This window comes from Sphaeramia orbicularis, chromosome 17, assembly GCF_902148855.1.
Source record: "Sphaeramia orbicularis chromosome 17, fSphaOr1.1, whole genome shotgun sequence".
In the NCBI taxonomy this organism is placed as follows: Eukaryota; Metazoa; Chordata; class Actinopteri; order Kurtiformes; family Apogonidae; genus Sphaeramia; species Sphaeramia orbicularis.
This window is the reverse complement of record NC_043973.1, coordinates 18,513,641-18,532,380: the sequence shown is the minus strand read 5'-3', so window position 1 is coordinate 18,532,380 and position 18,740 is coordinate 18,513,641. Positions and strand designations below refer to the sequence as shown.

At 39.5% G+C, this 18,740-nt stretch overlaps 1 protein-coding gene across 2 annotated transcripts in view; it reads right to left on the bottom strand.

Annotated features, from left to right (window-relative positions):
• The window catches only part of LOC115437002 (SPRY domain-containing SOCS box protein 4-like), a 107,572-nt gene that overhangs the window by 37,641 nt on the left and 51,191 nt on the right, over positions 1-18,740 (bottom strand). For both annotated transcript variants that reach the window (XM_030160053.1, XM_030160052.1), the window contains exon 2: positions 14,005-14,975. In XM_030160053.1, the coding sequence (XP_030015913.1) occupies positions 14,005-14,737 (733 nt within the window). In that variant the 5' untranslated portion in view covers positions 14,738-14,975. The remainder of the gene's footprint in view (positions 1-14,004; positions 14,976-18,740) is intronic.

Genomic DNA, 18,740 nt, shown 5'->3' with positions numbered 1-18,740 from the left:
CCACTTGATATGCAAATAAAAATGCTCATCTATAACCTAAAACATAACATATATGTTCATGCTCGTGTTGAACCGGCTTGATTTGTAGTGTTTCTTTGAAAATTGAATTCACCGTGCTGCTTGAAGACGACAGGCAGCTCCTTTTAAGGTGGAATGTTGTTTGCTCATTAGCATTGCATGAGGTGAATCAATCGTTACGTCTTGAATATCACTGTGACAACTCTCTGTTGGTTCTCCTGCAGGATAGACTGAATCTTAAAGTGCTGAAAACATGTTAATTAATTTCTACTAGATTACACAAACTGCAGATGTTCTGTTTCCTTACAGAGGGGAAAAAAGTAGTGATGGCGGAGTGTCACTCAGGAAGTACAATACATATGAAATTATTGAGTACATCTTCACTTCTGAAAAATTCATTTCTGTCTTTAAAATGCTTTAAAATGTGCTGTCGGCACGCTAGACGGAGCATGTCAGCTGAGTAGGCAGTCCTTCCAGGGTTCAAACACCTTTTTCAAGATCAAATTCAAGCACGATTCGAGTACTTGTAAGGGTTATTTTCAAATTTTTCAAGTACAGTCCCTTATCGCTGGGATAAAACACCTATCTATCTACAGGAATACATATACTCATGATGATTTTTTTCTCTTTTTATCACAATAATGTACATTGTATTATGCAATAAATTTCATAATAGCAAAAAGTTCAGAAATGAAAGGAAAACACAAAGTTAAATCCAAAAAAAGCCACTTAGTGTTCTTCAGACACACTCGCACCGAGCCAAAGATTAAGATAAAAAATGTACCTAGAATCTACCTGAGAATACTCGCAAGCTTTTATTTTTGATATAAAATTTGATTTTTCTAAATGTATCACCTCTCTGTAAGTGGCTTTGGCTTGCCATCTAACCTGGCAGACTTAATATTATAAATAAATAAATAAATAAATAAATAAATAAAGGATATCACAGAGTTATAATCGCAAGCACTTAAACTAAAATTCCAGTACTTTCCAGACCTTCAAAACACAACATTGAAATTTAAGCAACTGTGTGAGGATGCACACCTGTTCAGACTGCATCAAATATGGATAAATGCATCACAGTGTGTTCAAACTTAGCATTACAGCTGTCCGAATATGATCACATTTACCAGAATGGATGTTAATGCAAGGTTTGAACCCAGCCTAAGCAGTGTATGGAATGAGGTCTAGGAAGCAGCGCCAGATTTGTTGATAGCTCTCCTCCATTTTGCTTGCAGTGCAACATCACAGAGTGTTTGTTGACAAAACTCACACATCTAATTTAGTAGAGCCACAAAGAAGAAGAAGTGAATAAAGGAGCAGTTTAATAAATCCGGTGAGTCTCATCCTCAGGGGAAATGAAGAAACAGTACTAAGGGACCTTTAACTAAAACTGAAGCCATGAGAAGACACAAAGGAATGCAGTCGCTCTGTAAATTGGTAATGTCAGGAGGCCAAATTGAAGTGTTGATTAGAGGCCACATCCTACAGCTTTCTCAACAAAGAAGGAAGGCAGCAAAGGCTGAGGAGGACTATTGTGCTCTCATTCATTACAGAGACGGAGACTGATTGGATCGGTCGCATTAATGACACTGGACCTACGTGTGTGTATGTGGGCGCTGCTGATGGATTCAATAAATGAAATGAAATGAAATGTTCTGAATCGGTGATCAACAAATGATTGTGCGTGCTTTTGCTTCAAGCAGGTACAGGGAACAGTGGTTTTGCTCTTCTGTCTTTACTAAAAGGCCTCGCCCGCCGAAGTCACTCGCGTCTGGAAAAAAGGCACGGCTAACAATCATAGTCTAGCCTGTGGCAGCGTTAAAATGTGGGATTTATGGGTTTGCGAAAAGCCACTGCTGAGTTTTCAAAACAGATTTCAGCTCCACAGCTTCCCTTCCTTGCATACATTTTTTAAATCTCTGGTGGCTGGTGTTATGGTGCATGACTGACTGCTAAGCAAAACGGATCCATCACAAGGTTTATTGCTGTTTAGAGTATATTTTTGGAAGTTAATTGCACTTAAACGATTCTCCCACAGGCCAACCTGCTCCAGGAAATGACAAAGAGGTAATGTCATAATGCAATAAATGCAGTAACTTTCCTACAGTACATATGTCTAGATGTATTCTCCATCCATGTAGGACACATGCATATCCATAAAGTGGTGGAACAGATGAGGGGAAATGGATCAGCCCTGAGTAGAGAGTGGGGTAAATGGAGAGATAATCAGGTGTGAAATCACTCTGGTTTACTTTCTGCAGAGTCTGTCTGTCAGAGCAATCTCTATTGCTCACAAAAATAATAGGACAAATGGCAGGGCTATTAATGCACACAGGCAGAACGGTAGGAACATGTTAACCTGTCATCTTCAACAGGTACATTACAGTGACGACCCCAATGGAAACGTACAGCTTCTTCTCCGTCATCTTTCTTTGACAGCTTTTTATTCCGTTTTTATCTGCGCCCTCTTATCCCCAGAGCCCCCCTGCAGTTGAAAAGTAATTTCCTGACCATCTTTCTATCCACAATACTCTCAAGTGAATGTGAATTACGTTTCAAAACAGAACTACACACTTTTGAAACTACCTTATAACCCTGAAGCCGACTATGAATCATGCAATGTACATTTTTACTAGTGGCTAAGTTTCCGGCTGTTACATTTTTACTTTATAGTCAATAAAGAAGCAACTCTTGATATTTGATAACTGTATGTTATACAGGTGATGATGTTGGCAATGCAGGTTGCCACGGAAACAAGCTCATCTGTGAATAACCATCATAACGATACCAATGGTTTCCAGAAAGAGGTGAAATAAAAGATGAGTTTAATCTGAAATGGTTCATTTTAGTTAATGAAGTGGGATTCTGAATCGCTTTATATTCGTATTTTTGAGAGTTTTAAGTTAGATGAGATTAACCACCTGCTTCAGTTGTCATTAGTGAGAGCAGGTGCACACAGCCCTGGGCCTGAGGTGCTCATAAAAGCCAGGCTGGATCAATAAAGGCCCATTAATGCGGTGGAATCGGGGAGTAGAGGCATAAAGCGATAAAGGCAGGAAATACATGGTGAAAACAGAAAAAAAATGCCAATGTTGTCTAGCTACGCAGTCACTGAAGATACATAAAAGCCTGATTTATCAAGTCCCAAAGAAACTCAGTGTTGCTTCAGGAAATCTTTTAATTAATCTGAGGTAGAGCTCAAAGAATCCTAAGAAAGAAAATTATCTGATTTCACAAGTAGAAGAAAATACAGCAAAATGATCTGAAAAAGAGACTCTCTCTTATTTAGCAGACGTATTTATATGCACTTTTAAAGAAAGGTTTGCTTGTCCAACTGAGGTAAGTAGCTACTGTACAGTGTAACTGACTGCATTTCTGTCTCTGACTTTATCTCTGCATGGTGTCTTTACTGTCTCCTGTTAAAAAAAACAGCTTAGTCCAGTGGTTCCCAACCTTTTTTGGCTCGTGACCCCATTTTAACATCACAAATTTATGGCGACCCCAGACCTTTAAAATGGAGACATTTGTTTTTGCTAAAATTTATTTGTTTTTGATCGTGCAATGGTTTGCTATACTATGTTGCAAATAAAAGTTAATTTTAGACAACATTTAGGCTTGTTAATTTTATTTTCCTCGGTCAGGATATGTACAGTCAGTCCAGCTTGTATTTACAAAGCTGCAAATTAATACTGAACAAACAATAACTCAAACTATGAATTATGAAAGAGCTGCAGCATCTGAAACTGGCCACAATGAACATTTGACAGATAAACAGTACCACAGTGCTTCAGTTTCAGCTTCAAGGTTAATCATGTCTTTTATGGATTGGGATTGTCTCTGCCAACTCACCATATATTTTTTATTAGTAAGGTTTTTTTTTTTTTTTTTTTTTTTTTTTTTAATGAATTACTAGAAATTTCAGGTGACCTAATTTGAATTTCAGGCGACCCCACGTGGGGTCCCGACCCCAGCGTTGAAAATCACTGGCTTAGTACAATGCTGAGTGTAGGGCTGGACAATAAAACAGTTAAGTTTATTAAAACTAAGCTAAAACACTTGAAAAATGTCTGTTTTGTTGTTTTTTTTACTGATGCATATTTCAATACTGAACACATTTTATATTATAAATGAGGTTAATGTTCTACTGGTTTTATTTTTTGACCATAAGAAAATATTTAAAAGCCCAGTTGACAGTCTGGTTTCTTCACTTAGTACTTCAGTATTAAAGTGTACAGTCATATGAGTTTGTCATTCTATTTTAAGTGCCTTTCTTAGGATGTGTTACAAGACCATAAAACAAAGATTGAAATCTGTTATACGAGAAAATTCCGTTGTTTTCTGATAATGAGTAAAAGTCTAAAATTGCTCAGAATTCGCTCTGAACCGCCTGCGTGTCTGACTGAATCCCTCCACAGACTGTGAATTAAACCTTAATACAAAAGACAACTCTGAATTTGTTTGCTACTTGAACACGCAAGCATCTGCAAATATTATACGAAGAACCCTTAAGCTATTGAATCATGTTTCATATGTGAATGTGCGCGGTTCACATCTGTTTGTAAGTGCATGTGTTTGAATGTATGCGAAGAAAGCCTATTTATATTCCAGAACTTGTCTTATTTTGCCCTGCAGTCCTTCATTAGCACCCAGTTTCTTCTCCCTGCTCCACCGTTCCTGCATCGCTTAAATGTTCATGTGACCTGCAAGGAACTGACACCAGCCACTTGACATGACTTTTAATATGCATGGCCTCTCGCTCACTCTTTACACCTTCGTCCCTTCATCTCTAAAGTCTCTCCGTTCTGTATTCGTCTTTTATCGTCCTGTCTCCGTCACTTTTCATTCTGTCTTTGATCAGTGATCGTTTCCACATCTCGCTGTGGCCTCTGCGGCATTTCTTGTATATTTTAGTTTACCCCTCTTTCTTTTTTTATGCCGTATGTCACACGTTCTTTTATTAGTAGCTTTCTCGCTATTTTCATGAAAGACTCGACACTAGAGATGATACAACAATCCTCTTTTTAGGCTTTCTGGTTCTGTTTGGCTTTCTCTTCTGTCGCTTGTCACAGCTTTGCCTGCACTCCATTACTTTTCTTTCTCCCTTCTTCTTTTTTTTTTCATTTTTTTTCTTTGCCTTTTCCCCCTCGCCACTGTTCGTCTGCTGCTAAATATTTGATTGTGAGCACACTGACATGACACCAGTGTTCCCTGCTGGAGCTGAGGGTGTTTAGATCTCAAAGCCGGTGATGAAGCATGAACATGCCACATTTACACATCACTTTCAAACATACATCTGAGCTGTTTTATTTGCTGCTATGTAGTGCAGGATTAGTTATGTTATAAAGAGTTAGAACGGGGAGATACAGGCATTCATCCTCTGACGACATTCAAATTTAGGGACAATATTAGTAAATGTAATACCTTCCATTTATGATAAACAATTAGCAACAATTAGCATCTGTAATGTGATTATTTTGGTCATTTATAGTGAAATTGTGTCAAATCTTGCCACTGAAACTATGAAACATGAACTTACAAGTACTGAAGTGCTCAAAATCCTGTCATTCTTCCCAAAAGGTTGGGAGGTCTAAGAAAAAATGAAGTATGTACTTTTGTTTTTGTGCCCTTGCTGAGTGTGTGTGTCTTCATGTGCGGAGAATCCAGCACTTTCAGCGAACTGAACTGAACAAGAAAGGGAAAGGAAAGCAGGCGAAGGGGAAGATGAGTGAAAAGCAGAGGGAGATAAATCACGGAAGCATAAAGAAGAGAGAGAGCATGCCATTTATGCCGGAGGCTAGGAGCCAAGTTAAGCTAAAGGACTAACCCACTGACCCACATATCACACAACCAGGAGTTAGTGCAAAACCTGGAGCTTTGGCTTTCCGACTGCTGTGCTTCCACTGGAGAGCTGAGTCACTGCTCCAGGGAGGAAGATTTAGAATTCAGACTCTGATGAACACACCTGTACCAGAGCAGACTGAAAACTAAGAGCTCAACACCAATCTCAGGTTAAATTAATCTGGTAGGAACAGCAGAATTAAATGATTCTTCCCCCCAAATCGAATCATTTTCCAGTTCATATCAGTAGAATCTAGACATGAATATAATTTGGATTTCATGAGATTCAAGTTTTCATATTTTCATTTCTGAAATTTGTTGCTGCATTAACTCATAAAGAACCAGTGCTAATTTTATGGTAGTTCCCACTTGAATTTTTCTCTCTATTTAACCTTTCTTAAATGATTTATCACCATTTATTGTAACATTATCCTCTGTATCTTACATTTTTAAGTGGAAATCAGGTATTTTTCCTCTTATTTAATTGACTGATCATGTAGATGTTCATAAAAATTCAGAGTAAATTTCATAAAAGTAGAGATTATTATTTGACAGCAGAGAAAACTGAAGAAAAACAGACTTTTTAGTAAAATATATCATTAACTGAACATAAAAACAAGCATCTACGACTTCTGTCTTGTCAAACTCAATAGGTTTTACAGGTGATTCAATGCTGTAGAAGATGATGGTGTTTCCACGTTCACTACGGAGCCTCTGAACGTCCAAAATGGGTCATATCTGATGACCATGAAAAGATGGCAAACTGCATTTTACACCAATTATTTACGTGTATGGATAGGGTTAGTGGATCAAACATTATAGATAAGTAGATGCTTTTGGTCACCGGTGGCTGTTTGGGTCTTTATGCGTTCATACAATGGAGAACAGAATTTAACAGAACAGAGAAGGTAAAACTACAGAAACAGCTGCCAAACACTTTTAGTTAATTTACCATTTGTTTGACATTTAAGTAGTTGTTTCTGGAACATGTGGTGCTTTTGGTTGTTATGATAATATGTCTTATCTTTGTCATGTTTATATGTCTACAGAAGTCTCTCAGATGTGTGACTTCATATGAAACACAACTGAAAAATGAGTTTCATTTTGGTGAACTGATCACATGTGTAAGAGACAAATCATCCAAATATCTATACAAGCAAACCTCAAAAAACAGTTAAATATGCCAAAAGTTTGACATATAGTACTATGCAAAAATCTCAGGCCATCTCTAGGTTTGTTGTTTTTCCAGAGTTGAAATGTGGACACATATTTATTTATCATTCTCTTTTCTTCACCTACAATGAGAAAATACCAGAAATATGCGCACAGCCTTAAAAGACACACACAAAACTGAACTAAATGGGTTGTAAAGGTTACTATTTAGTGTGACTCCTGACCCCAATGAGCACAAACAGATATAAAAATGTATTGAATGAAACCTGGTATAAAACATCAGAAAATGTAATAAATCTCATGTTGTCTGAACAAAAAGTTTAAACATATCTTAAATGCAAAGGGAAGTGACACTAAATACTACCACTTTGGTTTAACGCTGGTGTTCTTTTCCCTGAAACTTTTATTTTTTACGATTGTACATGCTTCCCATATATCCAGACTGGATCTTAATACAAAGACTGAGAAATGCATATATGTGGTCATTAGAACTTTAATAAACCAACAAACCTAATGTTGGACTAAGACTTTTTCACAGAACTGTACATTCCCAAGATTTTGTGTTTAATATAGTTTGGACTCATCACCCTGAACTAACAGGCCGAGATGGTCATCATGTCAACAACCTGGGAATGAATGGATGTCAGTGTTCAGTGGATGCATAGCTGCATAGAACAGCAGCTGGTTTAGTTGTGACCCGGAGTCTGTACTAAGGTCATGTGATGCAGACTAAACAGTAGGGAAGAGGGAGGTCAGAGTGTCAGACCAGCTTACAGAGGGGAAAAAAAAAGTGGGTCACTTCTCAGTGACAGATCTGCAGGAATGTGAGGCCTGAATAAGCCTGCAGTTGTGATTTTAACTGTGAAGTATGAATTAATCTCTGCCGACAAAAGGCATGTGTTTGCATTTGTGTCTGTGTGATGAAAATGCCTGATTTGTTTTCTGCACACTGGAGAGTTTAACAATCTTATGTGTGCTTTTTTTTTTTTACAAACCACAGTGAAAAGACACAAAAGTTGAGGTACTTATTTCTTTTATGAATATAATATAAGTGTTCCTATTTCAGTTCAACAGGAACTGGTTGGCTTTGGTTGAATCATGTCACAGCTCTTTAAAACATCTTTAGGAACAAGACAAAACCTCACTGGCATTACCGTCACCACCAGAAATGACAGAAGTGTTCCACTGAAGTAACAGCCCTTCCCCAGAATTAGACTCACAGGGTTTTCCCATGATAACAGTGAAAAATGTCCAGCTGTTGGTCTGCTGGTTTGTATACGAACTGACAAGGAAAGCAGCGTTAAACTGCCAGATTTTGCAACACTGAAGTTTTCTGTCACATATGTTTGAATACAATGAGACGAGAAAGCGAACAAAGAGAAAACAGAGGAAGTGGCACATATCAGGGCTGAAGCGAAGACAGTTCCCATTGTAGCGAATCAAAGCACTGCTAATTGGTACAATTGTAGAGACAGGAGGAGACAGACGAAAGACCTGAGTGTATAACAGAGGCACACACACAAAACAGAGGGGGAGGAAGGAGCTTCAAGATAGAAAAATTCAAGAGGTCATCCGATTAATTAGTGTGACGGTAAGAGGATGTGTAACCAAATATTGTTCATGGTGAATGTGACTATACAGTTAATGATTCCTGATTTTTATCGAGTCATTGGGTTACAGAGGTGACATATTTATAGGGTTGTAACGATGTCACGTTGTTACAATTAATCGCGGTTTTAAACGTCACGGTAAATTAATCGTCAAGGCTGTCAAAAACCGCCTCATAAAGTACAGCAGATTAAGAGCGTAACCAAGACACGCCAATATGCGCTTCCTACATGCAATGAAAACAATGTTACACAAATGCTGCATTCAACATTCCATGAGTGAAAATGACAGAGAAGGAACACGCTGACCATCTGTCTCAGGGGGTGGACGTATTTCTGAATTGTCTCAACTGTAAATATATTTTCTATGCAAGCTCACTTTCATTTCCATAGAGTTTGCATTCACTATCGTCATCTACGCAGTTTGAGGCTATCATTGCGCAATCAAATTCACAACAATCTGGCTGCACAGCTTAGGTACAGTGAGGCCATTCTTCTCCAGCAGTTCAGACTGTCACATAAGCTTCGGGAGGGTTAACTTGTGAATTGATGCAGTAAACACCCTCCGGTTCTGGAGGGGGGGCAAGAGGGGGCAATGCCCCTTAAACAAATGTCCTGCCCCCTCAAATGAAAGTTAGCGAAGTTTCAGGAGGTAGGGAAAAGATGGGAAATGTAGAGGAAGTAACACGTGTTAAGTTTCACTTTCACTTTGCAAATGGACATACGGTCATATGGTCTGTGTGTACCCATTGTGAGGGACCCCCCCGGAAATAATCGTAGCAATCATGAAACCACGATTATTTCTCTGACTATAACTGTAGCACCAAAATCTGTAATCGTTACATCTCTACATATTTTTCACTTTCCAAGAAAAGTTTAAAAAGTATGTATTATTGCTCTTCCTCTTCTACTAAAAATAATCAAAATGAAGCTTTTTATTTCAAAAGATCCACAAGAAATCATGTGTAAATTCCAACAATGTGTAAGACGGCTGCTTCCCTCTGCCCATAATTGCTCATTAATCATCAGCAGTTACCCTCAATTGATATGACTCATGGACCGATGATTGCGCGTTCATCAGTTCTGTTTTTTATGTGGTTTTCTTTCTATTGAGCTGATAAAAAAAAGTGAATTTCCCTCCGTGGATCAATAAACTTCATCTGTACCATTATGAGTGTAGATGTACAGATATTAAATAACAAAGAACAGATTCATTACGCACAGTAAAATAATAACAAATGCAATATGTTCAGAGTAGCAGCAATATGACTAAAAGCAAATAACTAATTCGTTTTAGTTGTAAAGTTGTAATTCTATATGAATGTTTAAAAATGTTTCTCACTGCAAATACTGATGTGCGTGGTTAATTATTCACAAAGCGTACAAATCCAATAACTGCCCTATTTTCAATGAAAGACGCATTTATCAGCAGATTCACTGACTATCAGCTGATACAAACCAACATAATCATATCCACAACTGGTTGACCTCTATCTGTTATACATCTTATTTATGTAATGCAGCAAGTTAAGTGAAATCTATCAGACAAGCAGAGAAGGAAGTGGAGATATTCTTTGAAGTCTGAGGGTTGGAGGAGATGAATAATTTACATCACATTTACAGGATAATGCAGTGCAAACCTCACTCAGCATTTTATTTGCATTAGTCCTTATTGTGCACCCTGATGGTCTAGTGCGATCCTCTCAAAACTACTATTAGTTTGGTTTTATGTCTGGGCTGAGCCGTATTGTGTTACTGCAGGAATGGGAGCAGTGATCTAAGGTGGAGCTAAAGGGTGATCGACTGCTTGCGGTGCAGACTGCCCGAACCCGAGTGATGAGAAAAATAAACTGTTTGCGCTGAGGAGACGCTGCGTCTGTAAATCTCTTTTTAATGCCCCCAAGTCATGTTGCTTCCCTTCACAACAGTAATTCACAAACAATCCAATAGTCACTTCTCATCGAGGGCCTGTTAGATAAAGTCATTACAGAAGAACCCAGTGGATATTTCATGACCAAACACGCACAGTGTTAAAGCCTAAACTCACGCATTACACAAAGCACTGAGTGAATGATGTGGAAAAAGACAGCTATATGATACAATGTCTGTTTTCCAGCTGACCACATACTGCGTTTGCACAAACACTCATAGACTCACAGGCAGACAGCATTATGACTTCATTCTCGCTACCCGAGTCATCTGCAGGCCAGACGAGGCGATTCACTTCAAATCTGATATTGAATGAAGCCGTTCCACAGACTGTAATCATAGCCTGTTTGCCCACTCTGCAACAAAGAGAACACCTCAAGGCTATTTACTTCACCTCTGAATGAAATCATGAAATATTACTCTCACCACAGTGTTTGTTTCAGATTCAGAGCAACAACCAGAGTGCTAATAACCCAAGAAGACCTCTCAGCTATGAACGTGGTTATGTGTGGATGGAATAAGAAACCAAAAGCATTGTTTTAGATTCAGTGGTCTGAATGGGTTTTCCCTACCTGAGGCCTAAATCACAATAAGGCCTTTGTCTCATCTGTCTGCATTTCATTTTATTTATGCTTTTAATGATTTTCTGGAGTGCATAGTCGCATAAAACTGAACTAAAAACTAAAAATGTGCAACTGGGTTCTGAGCGGAGACTCCTCTCTATTCTCATAATAAATGTGTATTTTTAAATTTAATGGTGTCTCTCCATCCACCTGTCTCTCTTGCAAATGCAAACACAGTCCTATTTTGCTCCTTTCCCCTCTGGCTCTGTCTTTTCTTAGTCCGTTCAGACATAAGGATGAGCCTTTCAACCTTCACTTTCCTCCTGCATTAAGCTTTGCACATTTGCAACAGTCAAATCTCATTTCATAGAATGAAGTATAGCACTCATAGAACCCAGGGCTTTGAACAGACTCAATATTCTCCTAGGTGGCCCATCACATAGACTGGCTGTGAAATTCAGCAGATGGCTCCATAAATAGAAAATGTTTGAGGTGACGTGCTTTCAACAGCCAAAGTATGTACTTTGAACTAAACCTGAGTGTAGGGGATTACCAGACATCACACATACATTCAGGCAGGACTTAAAACTAGGGGTTAAAAATTCTGGCCTTAAAATTCATCCAAGTGTTTTGAGTTTTTATTCTGATTCATATTGTAGCTGGCAGGCTGTAGTTTGAAGACTTTCACAAAGATGTTGAATTTAAGAGATAATTTTGGTGACCAATTTTCAAGGGGAGAAAAAAAGGCTCTAGATGTAGTCGTGAATTTCCCGTTGACCCTTAAGAGAAAAATACTTCTAAGAAAAACATTTCAAAGAGAAATCTGACGTGATTAAGCAGACACAGACGTAACAATCTACAGAGAGACGGGTTTCCTTTCAGCTTTCAGATGGTAACAGACCAAAACACACCCTGTTGTGATATCAAATAAGACCCATGGGGTTCTGCAAACAGAGGAGGAGGACGGCCACAGCCAGATCATAAGCATGTTTTCATAGCACACACTTTCCCTTCCTGGCAGGTGTGTGTGTATGCGAGCATGATCTGTGTCTACGGGCGCTTTTAATGAGCCGTTCAAAGAGTCACTGTTTAGACTGGGACGAGAAGAAAACTATCTTCTCTCATAAGACGCACATAGACAGACAGTGGGAGTCAAACATAATGTGGGATCTCCTGAGAACAAAACAGCTTATTCACATACCAAAGCATGCAGCATAACATCTGAACTGCCATTTCAACTAAACCGCCTCTTCGCTACTTAAACTCATGCTGTTTTACATTGAACCAACAACCCAGCGTGAAATCTAAACCAAGATGTAGTCAATCGCACACTATTTAGGGCTGAAAATCCCTTTTAACAATCTCATTGGTAAAAAAATAACACACATTTTCTTCTCGTAGGCCTGGTGAGCAAGATTACATGATTAAATTATTCTTTAATTCTTCCTCAGGTAGTAAGTCAAAGACCTGCTTAGCGGTATCTGTTAAATGAATCTGAGAAAAGCTGCCTCAGGATGTTGAGAGATCAAGTGCACAATATCGGAAAGTACAGAATTACTAGGTTTCACATTTTACACAGAGAAAAAAACACCTTTTATGAAAATCTAAAGCAGGATGTAGTTGATCACACCCTATTTGCTGCAGAAAACTGCCTTGTGCTAATTTCAGTGACCGTAAATAGAATGGTGCTGCTGCTCACACATATGGTGAGCAGGACTACATATGATCAAATTATTATTCTTTAATTCTCAGTAATTAATTCTCTTAAGTCTCAGGCAAGAGGACAAAGAAGTACTTAGTTTATAGTGTCTGTTAAATGAAGCTGAAAAGCTGCTTCAGTGACTGGACAAAGAGAAACCTGCATCTTATCTGCTCCTCAAAAGACTGCACAATACCTGAAAGCACAGAGTTACCAAATACAGTTTCATGTCTGACATGTGATGGTGGTTAATACGGCATGTCATCAATAAAGTTTTGTGGTTTGAAGTATGTGTGTATGGGTTTAGTTTTAGTTCATGGCAGATTTCAGCCTCAGATTGGTCAACCACAGTTATTTTTCTACTTTCAATGACTTGTTGGGTAATCATAGAACATCATACATTTGTTTAAAAATGTTTTTGCTTTTCCTCTATGACACAGGTGTCAAACATGTGGCCCGGGGGCCAAATCTGGCCCACCAAAGGGTCCAGTCCGGCCCTTGGGATGAATCTGTGAAATGCAAAAATTACACTAAAATATTAACAATCCTTTTAGTTCAGGTTCCACATTCAGACCAATTCAATCTCAAGTGGGCAGGATTCAGTAAAATGGTATCATAATAACATATAAATAATGACAACTCTAAATTTTTCTCTTTGTAAATGTAAATATTTTCATGTATTTACACTAAAACAAAGTATAATTTCACAAAAAATGTAAATAACCTGAACAAATATGAACAACCTGAAATGTCTTAAAGAAAAGTAAGTACAATTTTAACAAGATTCTGTCTATTACTAAATGTTTTGTGTATTTGTAGATCCACTGTGATCTGTACGTTATAATGTACGTCTAATTGATAAACTGAGGCAGAATATTGCTAAAATTACACTTACTTTTTCAGTTTGTTCATGTTATTCACATCTTTTGAAAAGATAGTTTGTAGATGTAAACCTTTTCATTATGTAAATCAACTTTTTTTGCTCTAAAACATAGAGAAAAGTCTGGAGTCGACATTTATATGTAATTCTGTTATTATGTTACTGGTTCGACCACTTCAGATCAAATTTAGCTGAATGTGGCCCCTGAACTAAAATGAGTCTGACACCCCTGCTCCACAAATTTAAAGACTCTTGTACACAACCTAAGCATAGGGTGCAGTATCTGGTACTTACGATCCAATCCGTTGATGTACTTCATGGTTATTTCACAATGTCCCCACACAGCGCTGACGACAGGATATAGTTTCTTGCCCTTCAGTCCTCTAAATGCCACTCCTAGATACTGTCCTTCCACCATGAAGCTTAGCGTGCCTTCATCCATGTCTAAAATCACTAATAAGGAGTCCGGCAGGGTGAAGGACTCGTCCGGCTCCAAAAAACAGGGGTAAGATGGCAGCGTGCTGTGTGCTCGGTTCTTACTATCATGGTAGAGCCGGTTGCGTCCCAGATCCCAGCCCCAGGACTCACAGTCCGACCCCACCAACGCTGTGTATCCTACAGAATGTAATGCTGCTTCAGCTGTTGCCACGCCAACCACAGCATGGGTGCCACGCTGCCGGGTGGGCCAGTGGATCTTCCATACGTGGAGACCCCTTGTGTATCCGACCCGCCCCCGAATGCAGTCCGTGCTCTGAGCCACCGGGTGACGGTGAAATGTCAACTTATCGTCGTCTTTGATGAAAATGTTAAGCGAACGGTCATCCGGGTTCCATGCGTGACGGAGCTGCGTCTCCAGACCAGCACATGGCATGTCCAGTAAGAGGTCCAATCTGGGAGGTTTTGAGAAATCCGGGCCCCTCAGTTCTGGGTGTTGGCGGCGGTGAGCAGAAGGCCGGTACGACGGTGAGCCACCACTTTCCCCACGACCATCAACTGATTTGATACTGCCAGAGATCTTCTGGCCCATGTCTGCGATGAAAAGGTCCACAGGAGGAGGCCGAGAAAGGGGGAAGGGAGTCTGTGCAGAAGGGTGCTGCGCGGCGAGAAGCTCGACGTTACCTCATCAATGCAGTGGAGCTGAAGTGAAAGTTCCTAAGTGGCGAGTGGTGGAGGGAGATGACAGAGGAGGAGGTGATGAGTGGAAGATGTATGCAGTCTGGTTTCATGCCACAATTGTCTTCAGAAAGACGAAGGTGCTTCCACTCCTGATGAAAGAACAATAAAACAAACAATTAAAACAAATATATACTACCAGTTTTTTTTTTTTTTAGCAAACAAGCTTTAGTCTATACAGAGACAAAGAGAGATGATGAAATGGGGGAAAAAGGGAACGAGAGAGAGAGAGGATGCGTTGGCAAAATCTTTTGTTTCACAGATTTTGTGTGGCTTTGTTTTGATAAGAATAAACAATGAGCAGGATGAAGAAGCATAAACACAGTGGCACAAACACACATGAACACATCCTCTGACTCATCGTGTATCCTCTTGAACTCATATGCCAGTACCAATACATGTCTGCTCCCCAGTTGCGCAACACTGCCCAGATTTACATCTGCCATGCTCTCATTAAGATAATGTAAATTTAATGAGCATTGCCTGAGTCTGCAAAAATATCAGCACAATAAGAGGGAAAACAAAAACACCAGGTAATAATTTATCACCATTCCTTTGTGTAGGAGAGTTGAAACTGTCAAGTCGAGTCTATCTACGTAAATGCTGGCACACAACACAGTCAAATTACAGTTCTCAATAACCACAAGTTCATATCATGGTTTCACTTTTACAATGTAGTTTCCATTTTCATGTGCTTTCCAGTGAAAGATGTGGGTGTAAAGATTTTGGTTTGAGTCATATTACATTAAAGTTTATAGTCCGATATCCCAAAACAGATCTTCAAGAAACTCTATACATAAAATGAAATAATAACTGATACCAAGTAGCAAAATGTGGATAAATTATACATCACACATTATAAACAAAAACTTAAAAACAGATGTTAAGATACATATAAGTTGATTACGGTAGTTTGACAGTACTAAAAGTGATGGAAGACATGAAAGAAAACAGAGTTTAGTTTCGATTCAGTTTAAGTTCAGTTTAAAGTCATTTTGCCCACTTCCACTTTTGGTTCACTGGAAGTGTTATTCAAAAGAAAAAACCCATATCAACAGTATGCATTCATAGAAAAAAGACAAACATCCAGGCATTCACTTGGTTCTTCAACACCATGAAGAAGACACATGCCGACACATGTTGGTGTGTTTTTAACTCCAGCCCCTAAGAATTAATCTACAGACCCTCATGAAATAAACTTCTTACAATTTCTAATCTTTCCAACCAAGTGAGTGTCTGGATTTTAATCTTTTTTTCTATTGTTCATGCCCTCTCCATGACCACCTCTGGTTTGTCTAATACCTGTAGCTCCCTGTGAAATAGTTTTTTTTGTCTTTTTGTATGCACTCATACTCTACAGATGTTTTAACAAGAATGATAAGATTGACATTATTTCTTTACAATTGGTGTTTTTCTACATTTCTTATTCTATTGCTACGCCAGAAAAGTAGTGTTTCGTCTCATCTGCTCATATTATTTTAGCACATGAAGCCACTACAGAGATGATGACACACACAGTACAGTGCGGTCTAACTGACGCAGTGATCTCTTCCAGGAATGTCAGCTGCTGTTTCCTGTTCACAGGAAAAGAGTCAGTCACACCTCGGGCAGACAGGGAAGTGGATGACACAACTCTCTACATGTCTCATCTATCTGCAGCTCGTCTGTACCTCACCCGCCACAAGCCGCAATGCGCCCATTTATTTTTATACATTCAATGACCTGATGCTTTTTCTGGTAAAAGTACCTCACACCTCGACTGGGTTGATGATGACGCATAAGTTATTTACACATCAACACCGCACTGCACACACAAGAAGTCAATGAAGTGAAAAGTAGGAGGAGAAGGTTAAACTTCAGTAGAATGCTGATGTGTTGAACAAACCACTCAGGTTATCTAAAGTTGGCAATATTCAACTGGAAATAATCATAGTTATGGGTGGAGTTAATATCCAACTAAGTGTTGTTATTATTATTTTTTAAATCAAGAGCTGATGTCACAAGCACAATATACCCTGAACCAGTCAGCAGCCACACCACACAATGAGGTCATGGCGTAATTCTGTGTGACATTTCTGTGCCCCCAACACAAACACACACTCGCTCCATCTGATTTTGATTGCTTGCATATTCTCATCCTGTCTTTTTCTTCTTCTCTTGCTGTGAATGAGGTCATGGCAGCTGGCAGCCAATGTGTGCCACCGCTCAGTTCACTCCTCAGCATGAGAGGGTTCAGTCGTTGGACAAACACACACACACACACACACAGACACACATACACACAGCTGCCTCAGTGTGTGTCATCACGGCTGGCAGGTGGGTTCAGAGTGGACGCTGCATGGAAGATTCAACCGTCACCGCCACCAAAATCCAGCCAAAGAAAACAGCATTTAACACCATACAAACTCCCAGCATCTACGAGCCTGCCCAAGTCTGGCACAGCATGAGAATGACAATCTGGCATTACGGGCTGTCATCAAGGACGATCTTGACCTCTGACCCCGTGTCGTCACGGTCGCAGTTGCGTAGTAACCTCTCAAGAGGCTAGCGAGCTGGCGCAGCGTCTGCTGGTGCGAATAGCGGCAACATGCTTCTGCCATCTGTTGTTTACTTTCCCTCCCTCCCTCCTTCTCGCTCCTCTTGTGCAGCCAACTCATTTAGGACTGACTGCACTCGTTCCCCCAGCCTTCATCTGCCCATTCAGCTGGGGACGACAGGTATGGAGCGGACAGCAACTTACATCGAGTTGTGCATAAGCGAACATGAACAAAACAAGCACAAAAGGCAAGTGAGGCTTTTATCGTGAACTTGGTGACTGCTTTGTCATCAAACAGATTACATGGACACTGGATCAGGCTATTAAAATGGACAAACGCTGAGACTGAAAATACTTACGTTAAAAGGAACAAAAAAGTACAAAGAAAAGGGCTAAAGGTACCACAATGAAGTAATTAATAATAAAAAGGCTTTCAACAGTAAAAACAAGGTTTCTTCACTCAACTTCTGTTTCCGTAAATCAATGCTTTCTTCACAATAGCTGAAAAACTAAACTGAATCAAAAACTAAACAAAAACTACTCAACTCCTCAAACACAAAAAAAAAAGAAAAACTGAAACCATTTACACATTCATAAAAAGAAAAAAAAAACTAAGCTGAAACAGAAAACCAAATGAAATGTCAAAACAAGAATGCCAGCTGACGACAAATATTTGTGAGTGAAGCAGTAAATTAACAGAGATCATTTATGAACCGGAGGGTGGATGAGAGGCAGAAAACAAACTGACATCTTACATTAACGCGTAAACTTCTGAAGGCCCCGTCAAAGGGATGAGATAAGAGACAGACAGAGGACAGACAGCAGCGTGCACCTGGTGTGTGGACCGGCTTCATCTGGATTCTGCTTCTGTGCAACTAACAAGCTCCACTCACACACTTACAGAGTGGGTAAGGGTGGTGGATGTGGATGTGGATGTGGATGTGTCTGTCAGTGGAGGACGCTGTGTATGTGTCGGCCTCGCAGACAGTGTTTCATTTAAATCTGCCTAACAATCTCTGACTGGGCAGACAGGCTTTGAAGTGTAACACACACAGGGATAGGAAACTGCTGAGGAACCTCTCACTCACGCTGCACCACCCTAACAAAACACCAGAGATGCCTGTGGACTTTTCCACAGAAATCATGTCAGGCTCACCAGAGGATCCCAGCAACATCTTTAAATATAAACTTATGACTAACACCAACCGTTTTCTCCTTTTAATGTTCAATACAGTTCTATTTACTGTATTTCAAGGCAAGTTTATTTGTATAGCACATTTCAGCAACAAGGCAATTCAAGGTGCTTCACACAGGACATTGA